Raw genomic sequence first — 14949 nt, forward strand, 5'->3', positions numbered from 1 at the left:
GGGGTGGGGGTAGGCAGAGACCTCTGTCTCAGGGATCACTCATGGCACCTTGCGGCTAGTAGGAGCTCAATAGTGGCTCTGGATGAAAGAAGAAAGGCAGTAACCCCTACATAGAAAAGAAGAAAGAAAAAAGGGGCTTTTCCGAAGCCACTTCAAAGGAAAGCAACAATGACATGGCAACTCTAGGAAATACAAAGTTCTTATTTTTTTTAAGGTTTTATTTATTTATTAGAGAGAAAGAGAGCTTGAGTTGGGGCAGGGACAGAGGGAGAGGGAGAAGGAGACTCCCCACTGAGCAAGGAGCCTGATGTGGGGCTCGATCCCAGGACCCCAGGATCATGACCTGAGCCGAAGGCAGATGCTTAACCAATGGAGCCACCCAGGCACTCCAGAAAGTTCTTTATTAATACAACTCATGCCCTCTCACAGACTCCTAGTTATTAAGAGTCCCTAAAAGGAATTTCTAGACAGAATAGCTTTCACAGAAGAGTGTTTAACTTCTTTTCTGTTTTAACTCGCAGCATTCTGAATGCACAGAGAAGTTAGTAGACGCTTGCCGAATGAAAGGAGAAATTCTTTCTTAATGCATCGCAGGGAGTAGGCAGGTCCCTGGCCTAAGGGTCCCAAAGGCTGCCTCCTGTGTAACTTGAGGGGTACATCCCACTCTCTCAGAACTTTCTCACCCAGAAAATGTCAAAGGTGTGACCCGTTCTACCTCAACTGTCCAGAGTTTCCTTGAGAAAGTCTACAAAGACCTTTAAACACCGTAGCAAAGAAGAATGCAAAGGGACCCGCAGTGACGGCCGACCAAACATTGAGCGCTCCACCCAGAAGTGACAACTTACATTGACTCCATCCAGTCCAGGCAGTCCAGGCTCCCCCTGAGAAACAGACAAGGCAGGACACTGAAGAGATTAATTAAGCCTGTGGTATTATTCATAGATAACGGACCTATGCTTCATGGGCAGAAAAACACATTGCTGATGCTTGGACCTCCTCTGTCAAGGTCTTGTGTTTTAAATAATGCATGAATCGGGCATATTCAACCACCTACTTTCTTTTTTTCCCTAAGAAAAATCCGGACTCTAGAAGACACATATTATAGCTTTGGTTGAACAGGATTTCATATTTTACTTGGAGTAATTAATTTTCACCTTTGCTAGGAACTTATCAGTTAGAAACTGCTTCTGAGGGCTGGTGATTCTCCTGCTCTTTTTGGAAGAAAGCAAAGCTACCTTCCCATGTGCCTTCATCCCCAGAGAATCTGTGCCCATATGTATACAATGCAAATCAGACATTTCAAGGGAGAATCAACAGAGCATACAGTCTCTGATTACATTTTAATTACTTTGCAGCATCTTAAGTCACTGTATGAATCTGTAATATAACCATCTTGTGGAAATTGCTGTGTTCCACTGGGTCCAGGGACTCCGTGATTTTTGTCAAAGCCATTTAATCAATGTTTGCTATGACAATGACTATATTTTGACACCTGCTAGTCTTACCCCATTTGGCTTACAGTCAAAAAAAAAAAAAATCAGCTCTCTGCGGCATGGAAAGAGCACTGCCTGGATTTTAGCTCTTCGGTAAACTGCCTATGTGAGGCTGCAAGTCACATAGTCTCAGTGTACCTCAGTCTTTCTATCTGTAAAATGAGCAACACGAATCCGACCATCAGGAGCTCCTCTCCAAGCTTACCATTCGATCTTCTGCCGTGGCAGCTAAGCCAAGAGCCTAAACCCTGTACCTTCTCCAGTTCTCAGCCACCAGCCCCAGTCACTGCCTTCCAAACTGATTTGCAGCGCTCCTGGTTCTGGGCATGGGTGGAAGACAGTAATTTTGCCATTCTTAGCTGAGTGAACATGTGTGCATCTTCCCTTCAGATGTTGGGCGCATAGATTCCCATCTGCTACCAGGGAAATGATGAGCCCACCTCCCACTCTGCAAGGGAATAGGGTCAATCATTTGGGCACCAGAGTTTCCTGAGGTGCCCACAGGATTCCAGGTAGCATACACCAAGATTATAGTCACAAGAATACAGAAGGTTCTTGTCAATTCTAGGAAGAGATGAAAGTTTCCAGACAGCTGCAGAGTTGATGGGCAATTTTTGCAGACAGCCAGGGGCCCTGCTAGGGTAATGGGCTCCTCGTGTGCAGGTACAGGAAAGGGCGGGGCCAGGATCCTGGGCCAGAGGCCATGCTGAGATGAGCAGAGACCTAATGTGGCTTCATACCAAGGTATGCAGACATCAAGGGTGGTAGGGTAGACAAAAGGTAACTGCCTCCAGGATAAGTCTTGGCTAGTCAAAGGAAATGATACCCATGCAAACTGTTTGTTTGCTGATCTGTCTCCCAGTTTTGGTCTAGATCCTATAAAGCAAATCTCTTCGACAGTATGGTTGCAAACATTTCTGTCAGTGTTTCTGCCACAAAAAGCTCCAGATCCCTTTTAAATCTAGCTCGCTCTGCTCCCTAAATAGAGACACAGATGCTAGTTCTGGAAATGTTTCTATCGGAGCTGGGGCCCAATCCCGGGGAACTCAACTTATAGCCAGCCTACTTAGCTGTCTGCCTTAGAGGCTCTTACCTTCATTCCTTTGAAAATACCTTGGGCAAGGACAGGTTCACCTTTAGAGCCTTTCTGACCAGGAAGCCCCTAAGTGAAAAAGAAGAAACACTTGTGAAGAAATGCATGCGCATGCACGCGTGCCCCCCCCCCCCCCCACACACACACACACACACAGAGTTTTGTTAACAGTATGATCTGATCACATAGGGACGCAACAGCGAAAGTCTGGAACTATGTGGTTTCTTCTATGGCTGTGCTAAGGGGCAACGTACATAGCCCCAAACGGTGCTGTGTCTCAAAGCTATAAGCCTGCTTCCCCAACTCCCAAGTCAGGAGTCTGGAAAGGGATGAGGAAGTAGGTGACTTTGACTCTGCTCAGGACACTGACCTGAGCATGTACAGGTAACACACATCATTCGTAAGCCTACCGCTCCTCTGCCCCACGCCTCATAGGTAGGTCGTTGACACGGCCTCTGGTTAGCACAGAGCTTAGAGACCTTCTGCAAAGAGCCACTTAGTAAAGAATTTAGACTTTGTGGGCCATATCTAGGCTCTGTCTTGTATTCTTCTCTCGTTACGCACAAACCTTTAAAAATATCAAACCAAGCCGCAGTCGTGGGTCACACGGGCGTTTGCGACCCTCCGGTTTAAGAGATAAAACCCTCTCCACTTTGTGCCTCTGCCACAAAACCTCAGCGTCAACCCCTGCCTAAGAGGCTTGGCGTGTCTCACGGTCAACATGGAGAGCATCTGAAAGTATGCCGAACCTGACTACCAACCAGACTTTTTACTGTCTCTGTGGCAGATGCTGGCTAATGTCTGCTAGATGTTGTCCTCCTGGGGAAAATCGACATCCCTATACCTAAGGGGAAGTCAGGATTAGTACTGGAGGTAGGACTAAACTTTGGGGACTGAAGAGTTGGCTGAATTATGGCTTCTTCGACCTCAAGGATCATAGGTGTGATAGAAGAACAGTGGGTCCCTGAAGCCCCTTCTTTCCGAATGCTTCCTGCTTCCCCTTATTCTTATGGCCACTCGTTTCATCAAATAAGCTTGACAGAATATCTACTCGAGGTTCAGAAGGGTTAGTAAGGGTTCAGCTTAGTAAAATCTATGCCCAAGTTCCTAGTTAGGTTTAAGGGGAGGCTTAGGGACAGGATTAGGTTTGACCCTTGTCCTTTTGGCTGTTAGGGTGTCTATTACCTCAGTATTTCTTTTCTGCCTCTTGGGGGCAGCATTTCCTCACTTTCCTGGATTTCCGTTTTCTTAACAGAGATGTGATTTGCTCTCCTCTTCTGTTGCCATGGCAGTGTTTGGAGGCCATTGTGACTCAAACAAGCTCATACTATGTTGGTAATACGTCTTTCTCCACCCCCCCACCCCCACCCCCGCTGCATATTGGTTTGGTCTTTAGATGTCAAGGTCCTTTATGATGAACTGAGGCTTGTGCTTTGTCCCACTTTCTTACGCGGATACTCACACCCACAACTTGGTCACTGAAGGCAATGGTACTGCTCTTCCAGTAAAATACTAACTAAACAATGCTTCAATGAATATAAGGTGTAGAGATCTTTTTGAATTAGTGTTTTTGTTTTCTTGGTATACATACCCTGATATGGAGATAACTCAAGTGTCCATCGATGGATGAATGGATAAAGAAGATGTCTCTCTCTCTCTCTGTCTCTCTGTCTCTCTGTCTCTCTCTCTCACACACACACAGGAATACTACTTAGCCATTAAAAAAGAATGACATCTTGCCATTTGCAACAACATGGATGGACCTTGAGGGCATTACGTTTTTAAGTGAAATAAGTCAGACAGAGAAAGACAAATACTGTATGATTTCGCTGATATGTAGAATCAAAAGCAAAAGCAAAACAAACAAACAAAACGAAACAAATCTCAGATACAGAGAACAGATTGGTGGTTGCCAGAGGGGAGGCTGGGAAAGGGGATGGGTGAAATGGGTGAAGGGGAGAAATAGGTATAAACTTCCAGTTACAAAATAAGGAAGTCAAGGGGGATGTCCTGTACAGTGTGGTGACTATAGTAAATAATATATATTTTAAAGATTTTATTTTTAAGTAATCTCTATACCGTAACGTGGGGCTTGAACTTACAACCCTGAGATCAAGAGTCATATCTTCCACTGACTGAGCCAGCCAGGTGCTCCTAGGGCAAATCATATTTTATTGTATACCTGAAAGTTGCTAAGAGAGGAAACTTTGAAGGTTCTCATCATAAGAAAAAAAAATTCATCGCTCTGTATGGTGACAGATGGTAACTAGACTTAGTGTGGTGACCATTTTAAAATGTATACAAATATCAGATCATTATGTTGTTTGTCTGAAACTAATATAATGTTAGATGTCAATTATACTTTAATAATAACAAACAAAAAAGAACGTGGGATAGCACTGGAATAAGACATACTGAAAAAATGCCAATTAATTCATGTAACTATGGAATCTAGGAATATGATTTCTAGCTAAATCTATCACCTCGATACCCTTAGTAGTTTAGATTATGTCAAGTAAGGTTGATAACAGGCTTGAATGTGTTATTTTTCTCTTTCTAGTTGCTTGTAAAAACAGCCTTGCAAGGGCATGGTATCTATTAGAGATCCTTCAGATCCAAATATTTGAGGCCTGTCTGCATGAATGGAATTAAATAAAAGTGGTGACAGCAGGATCTAAAAAAATCAATCCCGGAACCGAGGGTTATGGGGTGGGTTGGGGGGGGGAAGGGGGCAAACTATGTCAATATAGAGTAGGACTTCTCAATTCTTTCTCACTATGGACACTTTGGAACAGATGTTTCTTTGATGTTGGAGGAAGGCTGTCCTATGCTAGTAGCATAGCCCCAGTGGTGACAACCAAAAATGTCACTAGTAATAGTCAAATGTCCCTTGGGGTGCAGAATCACGCCTCGTCAAGAATCACTGGTTTAGACCAAGACTGCCAAGCCCTTTGGTCATTATCAGGGCCCCCATGATCCCACGTAAGCCTTCCAAGTACTGCATTTTCCAATGTCATCTGATGGGGGAACATGTCAAATAGCCTAAGTGTGTACTTTGCCCTGAAATGTACTAGAGGCTCTTCACAATCTTGCTGACTCTAAAAGCATCATTTGAAAAAGAAAAAAACCCTCTGAGGATTGGAGTGTGTGTGCGCCCTCCGCAACTGGTATTCTTTAGATGCAGATGCTTGACGAGGTCTCTGTAAAAGCAGGGAAAGGCAAAGAACGCCATTGGAAATAATGGACAAAGATCCTACAACGTACGGGTGGTCCAAGAAGCCCAGGATAGCCATCAGGGCCCCGATATCCAACAGCTCCTTGAGTGCCATTACAGCCATCCAGGCCAGGTGGGCCCCTGGGCCCTGGCTGTCCGGGGTGGCCCTGTTCCAAGAGAAAAGAAGGGATCATGTCAGCTGTAGGACTCCAACCTACCCTGAGAAGCTCCAGAGGAAGAGAAATAAGTATGCTGCCCAGCTCTGTCTCCTTGTCCACTCCCTTTGCCCTATGAGAACTTTGCTCTTAGAGCTTTCCTCCACACTCAGGTGTATGGAGCTGATGACAGCCCAGGGTGACCGCTCCCCGAAGGATCGATGCTTTAATTGGACCCATGCTGAAACCAAAGTGATCAAGCCTGAAGAGACGGGATACACAGGGTGGTGCAACTTTGTCTTCCAGCGGTACAAAGATGTTCAAAGATAGGGCTTCGCTGGCTGGCAGCTGAAGTGTTATCATCAGGGAATCACGCCAGGCCTCGGGACTTCCTCAGAACAGACCGGAAACCAGGCAGCCTGGTGTGGCTTTCTATATTGGAAAAGCCTGGGGCTGTTTTTTCTATGGCTCAGCCTAGGAAATAATGCTGGCTGTTGGTCAACAGAACAGAAGCACTTTCCACAGCACTACCTCTGTACCTTTGCCCCTTCTTCATACTTACTACTGAGACAGTTGTTTGGCCAGGAGAATTAGCAATTACTCACATAATTGGTCAGAATTCAATAATTTCCTGGAGTTGAGCTTCCATGGTGCATAGAGCCCACCTTTCTTAGGGAACAGCTCTTTAAAAATCTCTCAAAAGCCAGGCGTGTGCTGGGTATGGAGCAAAGAGATGACCTGAAAGCCCAGAAATCTGGAAGGGCCAATAAAAGGTCGACTCCTACCCTCCCACGTGCACGTTTTAAAGCCAACCATGGATATTTAATAATTTGAGGAAAATGTGCCACGCATTCGAAACTCGAGTTTTTGAATTATTAGGGAAACGAACTTTTGTCAAATCCTTCTTGAGAACATGCTCCGTAGCATTTTGATGTGTTTTCATTGTTATTATGGTGGTAGGAGATAGACAGTCTACTGATACAAAAGTGGGAGTCTAGACTGCGGGACTCATAGAATGCTAAGGACAGAAGAATAGTCAAGTCGTCAACATTTTATTCCCAAACGAAACGGCTATTCGTTTGCCTTGAAGATCTATGCTCTACCTTCCCCAGTTCTGTGCCTTAGGAGGCAGACCTTTAGGGACAGTGCCACCTAAGCTCCTTCTCCTTCTGTCTCCCGGTTGTCTCTGGCCACGGGGAGACACAGGCAGAAGATGAAAGAACAGGAGGAGAAAGAGCCCAGGTTGTTTATTTTCCCCATGCCCTCCTTCCCCGGCCATATTCCTGACAATGGCCACATCTCTCTACAGGTCTTCATTGAGCAGCCACTACTTCGTGGCTCCAGGTCTGACCAGTATCCAGTATCCAGTTCCAGTATCCCCATTCTTTCTTTCCCCTTCGAGCCTAGGGGCGGCAAAGCTCTTGTGTGAGTTGCGTTACAATCTATTGCTGTTGCCCTGAATCATGTCCACATCCTTTAAATATACCCTTCACACCACTCTCTTCATTTAACCCTTTCAGGTGGAGTGTCTATTTCATCCTGGGATCCTGATCACCACTTAAAGTATCTCAGCCAAACGTGTTAGGGGTTATCGCTGAACTGGGTACCAGGGATGAATTAAGGCAAAGACAAGAGGCTGGCTCAGTACGAGGGACCTGCCTTACTGATGGGGCCTTGGTTCTGTTTGACACCAAAACCTCTTCCTGGCTTCTTACTCCTTGGTATCCACATTTTTTTTTTAAACTTAGGTCCCAATCCTATGGTTTTGTGCCTGAATTCCTTTTTCTTTTTTAAGATTTTATTTATTTATTTTAGAGAGAAAGCACGAGCGGGGAGAGGGGCAGAGGAAGAGCGAGCATCTCAAGCAGACTCTGTGCTGAGTGCGGAGCCCGACATGAGACTCCATCTCACCACCCTGAGATCATGACCTGAGCTGAAATCAAGAGTCAGACGCTCAACAGACTGAGCTACCGAGGTGCCCCTTGCTTGAATTCTTAATATCTTCTACCTGCAGGACTCCAAGGGGTACCTGTTCACACTTTCCCACCTTAGCCGAATTCTCTGGAATTAACCTCTGGCATTTGACTTAGACCTGTCAGCTCCGTCTTGTTCAGCTGATACCAGGAGGTGACAGATAAAGCATGTTCTGAGTCAACCAGACTTGTGTTCCAGTCCCAGCTTTGCCTCTCCCCAGCTTGAACCTCAGTTTCTTCATCCGTAAAAATGGAGATTATTAATACTACCTCCTAGGGTTGTTGTCAACGTCAAAATGAAATTAAAAGTTTATGGTTACAATAAAAAGAGGCTAAGTTTACCACATAGGAGCTCAATGAATGAGAAGTCTTCTTCTCCCAGGCAAGTCAGCAAGGATAAGCCACCAGGCTGAACTTCTATCTCCTTTTAATTCTCAGTAGTACCACAGCATTTCAGACACTTGGTCCCTTCTGGTTTTAGCTAATGATTTTACATATGTGTGTGCCAGCTCTCAATGAGAACGTAACTCTTTGACAACCGCAAGGCACCAAACCCACAAAAATAAGAAGATGTGCTGTAATCCAGAAGAGCAATGTTCCTCAGAACCCACATTTCAAAGGGAAAAGTTTCCGTCTGGTGAGTGGTCTGTGTTCACTTTGAAGATATAAATCTGGTGTGTTCATTTACGAGTCTCTAGGAAGGGAAATGTTTGAGATTAACTCCAGGAGAAAAGCTAAACATACATTGCAAGAGACAACTTGAAAACTTCTGCTCCCAACTTACGTGAACTGAAAACAGTTGATAAACATTCATTTCTTGTGGGTGCCAACAGCCCCAACGCACAGCTGTGATATCATTAAAAACCACAGGCCTACCGCCCTGAGTCTACATTATTCTCATGTTGGCTATCTTGATGAATTCTTGTTTGTTCATTCTCCCAACTGGTTGCTGTGCCCCTTGGTGCACAGACTTGGATGATCATAAAATGATTACTTGCTCATTCATGTTGAAACTGCCTACATGGCAGTAACAATGGCGTTTTGAGACCAAAACCAGTGACACATATATTAGCGATCAGCCAATACTAAGCGGGGAATCAGACTTGTGCAGTGATCCAGTTTAGTAAGATGCGTTGGGAAAGCTGTTGGTTTCAGCTGCCGAAAGTAGAGCAAAATTGTTAGTCTGGCTGGGGCCAAGGGTGTCTACATCTTCCTGTGTCTGAGGGAGTCCTGCCAGTCTGACAACTGTTGCTTTGTGGGCACTAGAGTTTGGAGTCAGTCCCGCAGATATTTCTAACGTTCCCAGTACGTGGTGAATTCAGCCCTGAAGTCTCTGACAACTAGTAATACCGTGGGCCACATGTAATGAAGAGCTAGAGCACATGGAACAGACACCGAGGACTCCTAGGATATTAGATATGGAAGGGAGAGGTAAGCAGCAAACAGAAGGTGCCCAATAAATACATCTTGAACCACTGGAAGAGAGGGAAGGAACAAAGGAGAATAATTTCGCAGAGTAAGAGAGCCTTGGAGCATGAAGCGAAAGCAATCAACAGTCAAAAGCAAACACAGACAACCTTTGGTCAAGGGAAGGGCCAAGGGAGTGGGGACTTCTGTCGGAAGCAGCGCATTCATTTGGAGGAATGTGGACACCTGTGCCTCACTCTCCAAAGCAATGAAGCCACAGAGAGAAGTGATCAATTCCTGCAAGCCCTAGGCCTCTCCTGGCCACACGCTGGAGGCAGAAGCGTCCAGCTGGACTCTGGGGCATGTCCCAGTTCCGAATTGGAATCAGCCTCTGTGTCACAGGATTTGCTTCCTTCCAGCCCCCATTAGAAAGAGACTGCAGGAGGAAGGGCCTGGTGCCACTGCAAGTTCCAAATCTCCCACTCAGCTCCACAGGAGGAACAGAAGAGGCGCTCTCCAGCTTTCTGGTTTTCCTTACCCGCTGGCTCCCAGAAGACACACAATCCGAGCAGAGACTCTGGATAAAGTGCCTATAGGAACACAGCCAGGGGAAAATACCAGAGGATGTCATAAAAGGACAGCTAACCCCATCCAGTTATTTCCTTGCTGGCCCATTTCTGGGCATTTTGCAGACTCTGCAGTTAGATAAAATGCAGAATTGTGAGGGCCAATTCGTTGATGCAGATAACAAATACAAGGAAACGAGACTTCCGTCCCCCAGCTCCACAACTGTGTACTAGATCTGGAAAGAAAGTGGATCAGATGATGATATCTTTTTTTTTAAGATTTTATTTATTTATTTGAGAGAGTGAGAGAGAGAGAGAGCGCACCAGCAAGGAGAGGGGCAGAGGGAAAGGGAGAAGTAGACTCCCTGCCGAGCAGGGAACCCGACTCGGGGCTCCATCCCAGGACCCTGGGATCATGACCTGAGCTGAAGGCAGATGCTTAACCAGCTGAGCCACCCAGGGGCCCCCAGATGACAATATCTTTGAGGTAGATCCATACGCTTTTTCTGTGTCTCCGTAGTATAGTGACAGCGTCTAGCGGGTGTCTGAGAAATACCTACAGATTGGCACAAAGAGGTTTAAGCCCCCTTCCTTGATATTAGAAGAAGCTGTTAAGTCCAGGATTTGCCCAACTGTGCTTAGATATGGTTCAGAAGAAGCCCTTAGAGGTTGCTGGAAGGATAAAAGCAGGCTCTAAAACCTCCCTCAAACAAAGAAACTCTACTTTTCCCTGATCCGTACGCTGAGCTTCCACACGACCTTTGGGTCTTCTCTGAAAACCACTGCTGTAGATAAACACAGCCCAGGCTACAGATGAGATATATTAGACACGTGCCAACAGGCAGAACTAAAAAATGACAGCAGCAAGTTGCAAATACTGTATTCTAAAGGCTGGCAAAATGTTAGTCATGGGCTCTCCAGTGGTGGGATAAATAAGGATACAGGGTGAAAATGGAGAAACCAAGGGGTTGGACTGGATAAAATGGGAAAAGAAGATGTCTGTAAGCTCCAGATTCTTCACTTATCTCCAGCAAAACCAGGTCCTCAGGATAAAGAGAAGGGGCTGTCTCTGTGCAATCTTTGGAATAGTCGTTCTGTAAAAACTAAAGGGAAATTCACGCTGGAATGAGATAAGGCTGAAGAGAACAAATTACTGGAATGAAATGTATCAAGATATCACTGAGTATATTTCTGTCTAATATTATGTATCCTCTTAATATTTTTCCCTTAATTTTCTTATAATGAGTACACGTGCACTCTGATGTGTGTCTCCACACATCACCCCCAGTTAAAGCTCCCCTCAACCCATAAGACCTAACTCTTTTTTGGCCGAGATATTGACAGCTATGCCTGCACATGTCCCAGCAGGCTGATTTAGTGCTACCTGTAACTAAATCCCTGGGAAAGTGCGTGCGACCACTTCTCTTCAAACCTGATCACGCGCGTCTCAACACTTGACCCAGAGCATGTGTGTGTGAAACAGGATGTGGTGAAGGCCAAGGTTCATGTGCTGTGAGGCACGATCTAGAAGTGGCATTGAAAAATGCCTCTGTGGACATACTCACCGGAATCCCATTGATGCCGAGAAAGCCAGGAACTCCCATGGGACCCTAAAACAAGGAGTAGGAAGAGAAAGGTAAGAGACAATCTAATTGATCTCCACTAGATTCAGTGGGTTCGTTCACATGATTCATGACTTAAGATGTGTTGTGCACCTCACTCTCCACATCGTGTCACCTTGCTCCCTACTCCAGGTCCAGGGGATCACTTGCCTCTACCCAAGGTCTTAAATATGTCTGTGTTCTGGGACCAGATTTTATCTTAAGCAATATGGCGCCTAACTGAAAATAATGGCTTGATATTACATGCTGCTTTGACATCTGGGAAAACCGGGAGGACCTCTAAAGGCCTAGACCCAGGTTCCCCTGTCTCCCCTGCTTCCATAGATAAGGTCTCCTAGGCAAATGGCCCTCTTTATCAAACAGAGCAGGTGCAGTTCCTGTTTACCCCTGAGTTGTAGGTTTCAGTCCCTGATGGCCCATTGAATTAGTCAAACAAGCCAACCACATCCTCCCTTGGGAACCAAGGGGCACCTCACCCTTTTGACACTACAAAGGCTTCCTCCCACAGCCTCTTTTGGTTTATTCTGTTCCAGAGTGCACCCCCACCCATGTTGCCCACATGGTGTGTGGTGTCCTTCTACCCTGTGCTGAGTATAGGTAATTAATAAGCCTGCTGTCAATCTCTTCCATGCAGCGTCAGGGGTCATGTCTTCTGCCATCCCCAGAACCCTAGGGTGGGAATCCCTCCCTTAGCACTGGGGTGAATAGGAGGTGATTAAAATCTGCAGGGAACATAAATTAAGCTGCTAAACTCAGCCAGTTACCATGACATGATCAATCTCCTTTCTTGCATCTCTTTCCCTACCTTTGTGGCCCAGATTCCTTCCCAGCATTCTGACACCTTGCTTTCCAGTCTCCTTGCTTGGATTCCTGACCTCTCCTGGCCAGCTGATTGAACTTCTGACCCATGCCCAAATTGAGCCCACCTGAAATCCCACCTCAGCAAGCCCACTTATCTAGCGAGTAGCCAACACATGCACTTTATGGCTTGCTTGCCATAAGGGTCTCTCTAGAAATGGGTTGATCCATTAGCAGCATATCCCCATCCTGTTCCTTATTAAAGTCTGCAGCCTGGCACCAAGGTACTCAGGATTAGTATTATTTCCAAAAATGAACAGAACTGAGATTTAGAACCTTTCACCTTCATCCCTATGGTCCATTAGTCAAAGAAAAACCGAGCTCTGGTGTTTTTACCTTATCTCCTTTTGGTCCATATGGTCCCAGGGGGCCTGGGGAGCCCCTTTCTCCTTTCAACCCGGCTAAACCACTAGGGCCGGCAAATCCTTGAGGACCCGTTGGACCTTGAATTCCGATTGGTCCCGGTCGCCCCTAAGATGGAGAGAAGGGGTGCAATTAGCTAATAGAGGGCTCAACATCAACACTTCCCATTTTCCCATGCACTCAGAACGCTGTCATCACTTCACTCAGTAATTTTGGCTTAGAGATCTGTAAAGCATGCCAAAGTTCCAGACACGGATCAGAAAAGGCTATTTTCGGGGCTGCTAAGCTTATTTGGATAGAACATATTTTATAAGCACATTTAATAAGATTCATGTGCACCAAGATCCTTCAACTTTGTACTTCTTAGGAGATTAGTTATTCAGGCGGGATAATATTGTCCTCTTCCTAGTTAATGCCAGGCCATCCATCAGATTGTCAAAATAGTGAAAGAACAGAACGCTGGAGAGGATTGTGACATTTTATAACTCACATTCAAGTGGCCAACCCCATATTTGCAGTGAAGTCCAGAAATGGCTAGGCCTAAAGAACATTGCCCCGAGGGTTCCAGAGAGGGGAGAAAGATCCAGAGAGGGGAGAACACAGAAACCCATGGGCTGACCAACCTGGGAAAGCTCATCTATGTTTGCAGATCTCAGGGCCCGATCACTGCCACTGGAAACAGATGCTTACAGGGAACACACACGCATGTGCACGCGTGTGCACGCACATGCACACGTGCACACAAGCACGTGCACACACACACACTCTTTATTTGTTCCTTCTCTATTTCTCCCTCTTTCCCTTTAACCCACCATCTGTAGAATGTTGAATGTGTAAAATTCAAGAAGCCTGAGCCTATCCAGTAAGTATCAATTATTATAGCAAGAGGGAGCAGCTTGAGGATTTTGAATGCCTTAGTTATAAAGTGTGTAACAATTAAGTCTGAGAGTTCAGGCTGACATTTCAAAGCTGACCGAGACAGAGAATTAACCCCAGTGGATGCAACACAGGCGGGCTGGTCTATCATTTAGAACAAATCCCAGTAGGTACTGAATATTCTTGGCAGAAAGATGAAAACCATTATTAATGTGCATTACCTCTCAGAGCACAACACCATACCAGGTAGAGAGGCTATTTTCATGAACGCTTCCCGTCTCCACCTCTTGGCCCTTTTACTGACTGTCTGCAATTTCCTATAGATCTGTGAAAAACTCAGAAAAGCCCATTAGACATGCCCTTTAATATTTACCTTCAACGGTTACTTTTTAAAAGGCTGGAACAGCTTTTCTCCAGTCACATACTGGAGATGCAAATGGTTGCCAGCTGTGAGGGGCCTTTGGAGTCAAATTTCCAGTGTCAATCAGGCCCACGAAGACTTACAGCTCATCCAAAGAAGTACAGAGATGTTCTTCCCTAGAAGCTGCAATTTTCTGGAGGTACCACCCACCACCCATCAACCTTCTCCAGCACCCAACGTACAACGTCTAAAGGGTGCTAGGTTGCGGAGTGCTTAATGGGCTTTCTTCAAGGAATAATGGAGTAGGATGAAAACTTTCACTTTGTATGCTCTTACCCCCCCCCCCCGTTGTTGGAATTTTGTTTATAATGAGTCTGGTATTTATTACTCTTGGAAGTTTTTAATATATTTATATTTTATGTATATTTTATGTATACATTATAAAAAGAAAAAGACCAAGACCAATTTTTTTTAAAAAAATAATGCTGGGGTGTTGCAGATTAACGAAGTCCAAAAGGTAGGCCTAGCTTTCAAGGCTAATGTCCACAAAACGACAGCAAACAGTACAAGTCTAGAACAGAGCCCAAGTGGTCCAGGAGCAAAAGAAAAGGTTGGCCATGGAGGGTTTGTGAAATGCTTACATTCTGTCCGTGGCTGGGGGAAGTCATAGCCCACAATGGAAAGGCTGAGGGGGCCCCAACTGAGGCAGGCCTGGAAGGCAAGGAAGGAATGCTGAAGACTTGATAGAGGAGCGAATAGGGAACGCTCAGAGATTTGGGGACACGGACAGATGGCAGAAAGGCAGGATTTCAGGGCTGAAACTCATCCATGAGCATTCAGGAGAACACATGTGTGTCAGCAGGAGGCCAGGGCAGCCTGCTTGAGGCTGGAACAAGGGAGACAGATAAGTAGCGGCTGTTGGGGGAGGAGGGGACTGGTTGGTGGGAGGATGGGGGCCAGGATGGGCT

General features: G+C 45.7%; 1 protein-coding gene across 3 annotated transcripts in view; it reads right to left on the bottom strand.

The window, feature by feature from the left end:
* The window catches only part of COL4A6 (collagen type IV alpha 6 chain), a 271356-nt gene that overhangs the window by 47692 nt on the left and 208715 nt on the right, over positions 1–14949 (bottom strand). For all 3 annotated transcript variants that reach the window (XM_034650007.1, XM_034650008.1, XM_034650006.1), the window contains 5 exons: positions 12718–12852; positions 11467–11511; positions 5851–5967; positions 2587–2655; positions 846–881 (listed from right to left, as the gene is read on the bottom strand). In XM_034650007.1, the coding sequence (XP_034505898.1) occupies positions 846–881; positions 2587–2655; positions 5851–5967; positions 11467–11511; positions 12718–12852 (402 nt within the window). The remainder of the gene's footprint in view (positions 1–845; positions 882–2586; positions 2656–5850; positions 5968–11466; positions 11512–12717; positions 12853–14949) is intronic.

This window comes from Ailuropoda melanoleuca, chromosome X (genome assembly GCF_002007445.2).
Source record: "Ailuropoda melanoleuca isolate Jingjing chromosome X, ASM200744v2, whole genome shotgun sequence".
NCBI classification, from domain to species: domain Eukaryota; kingdom Metazoa; phylum Chordata; class Mammalia; order Carnivora; family Ursidae; genus Ailuropoda; species Ailuropoda melanoleuca.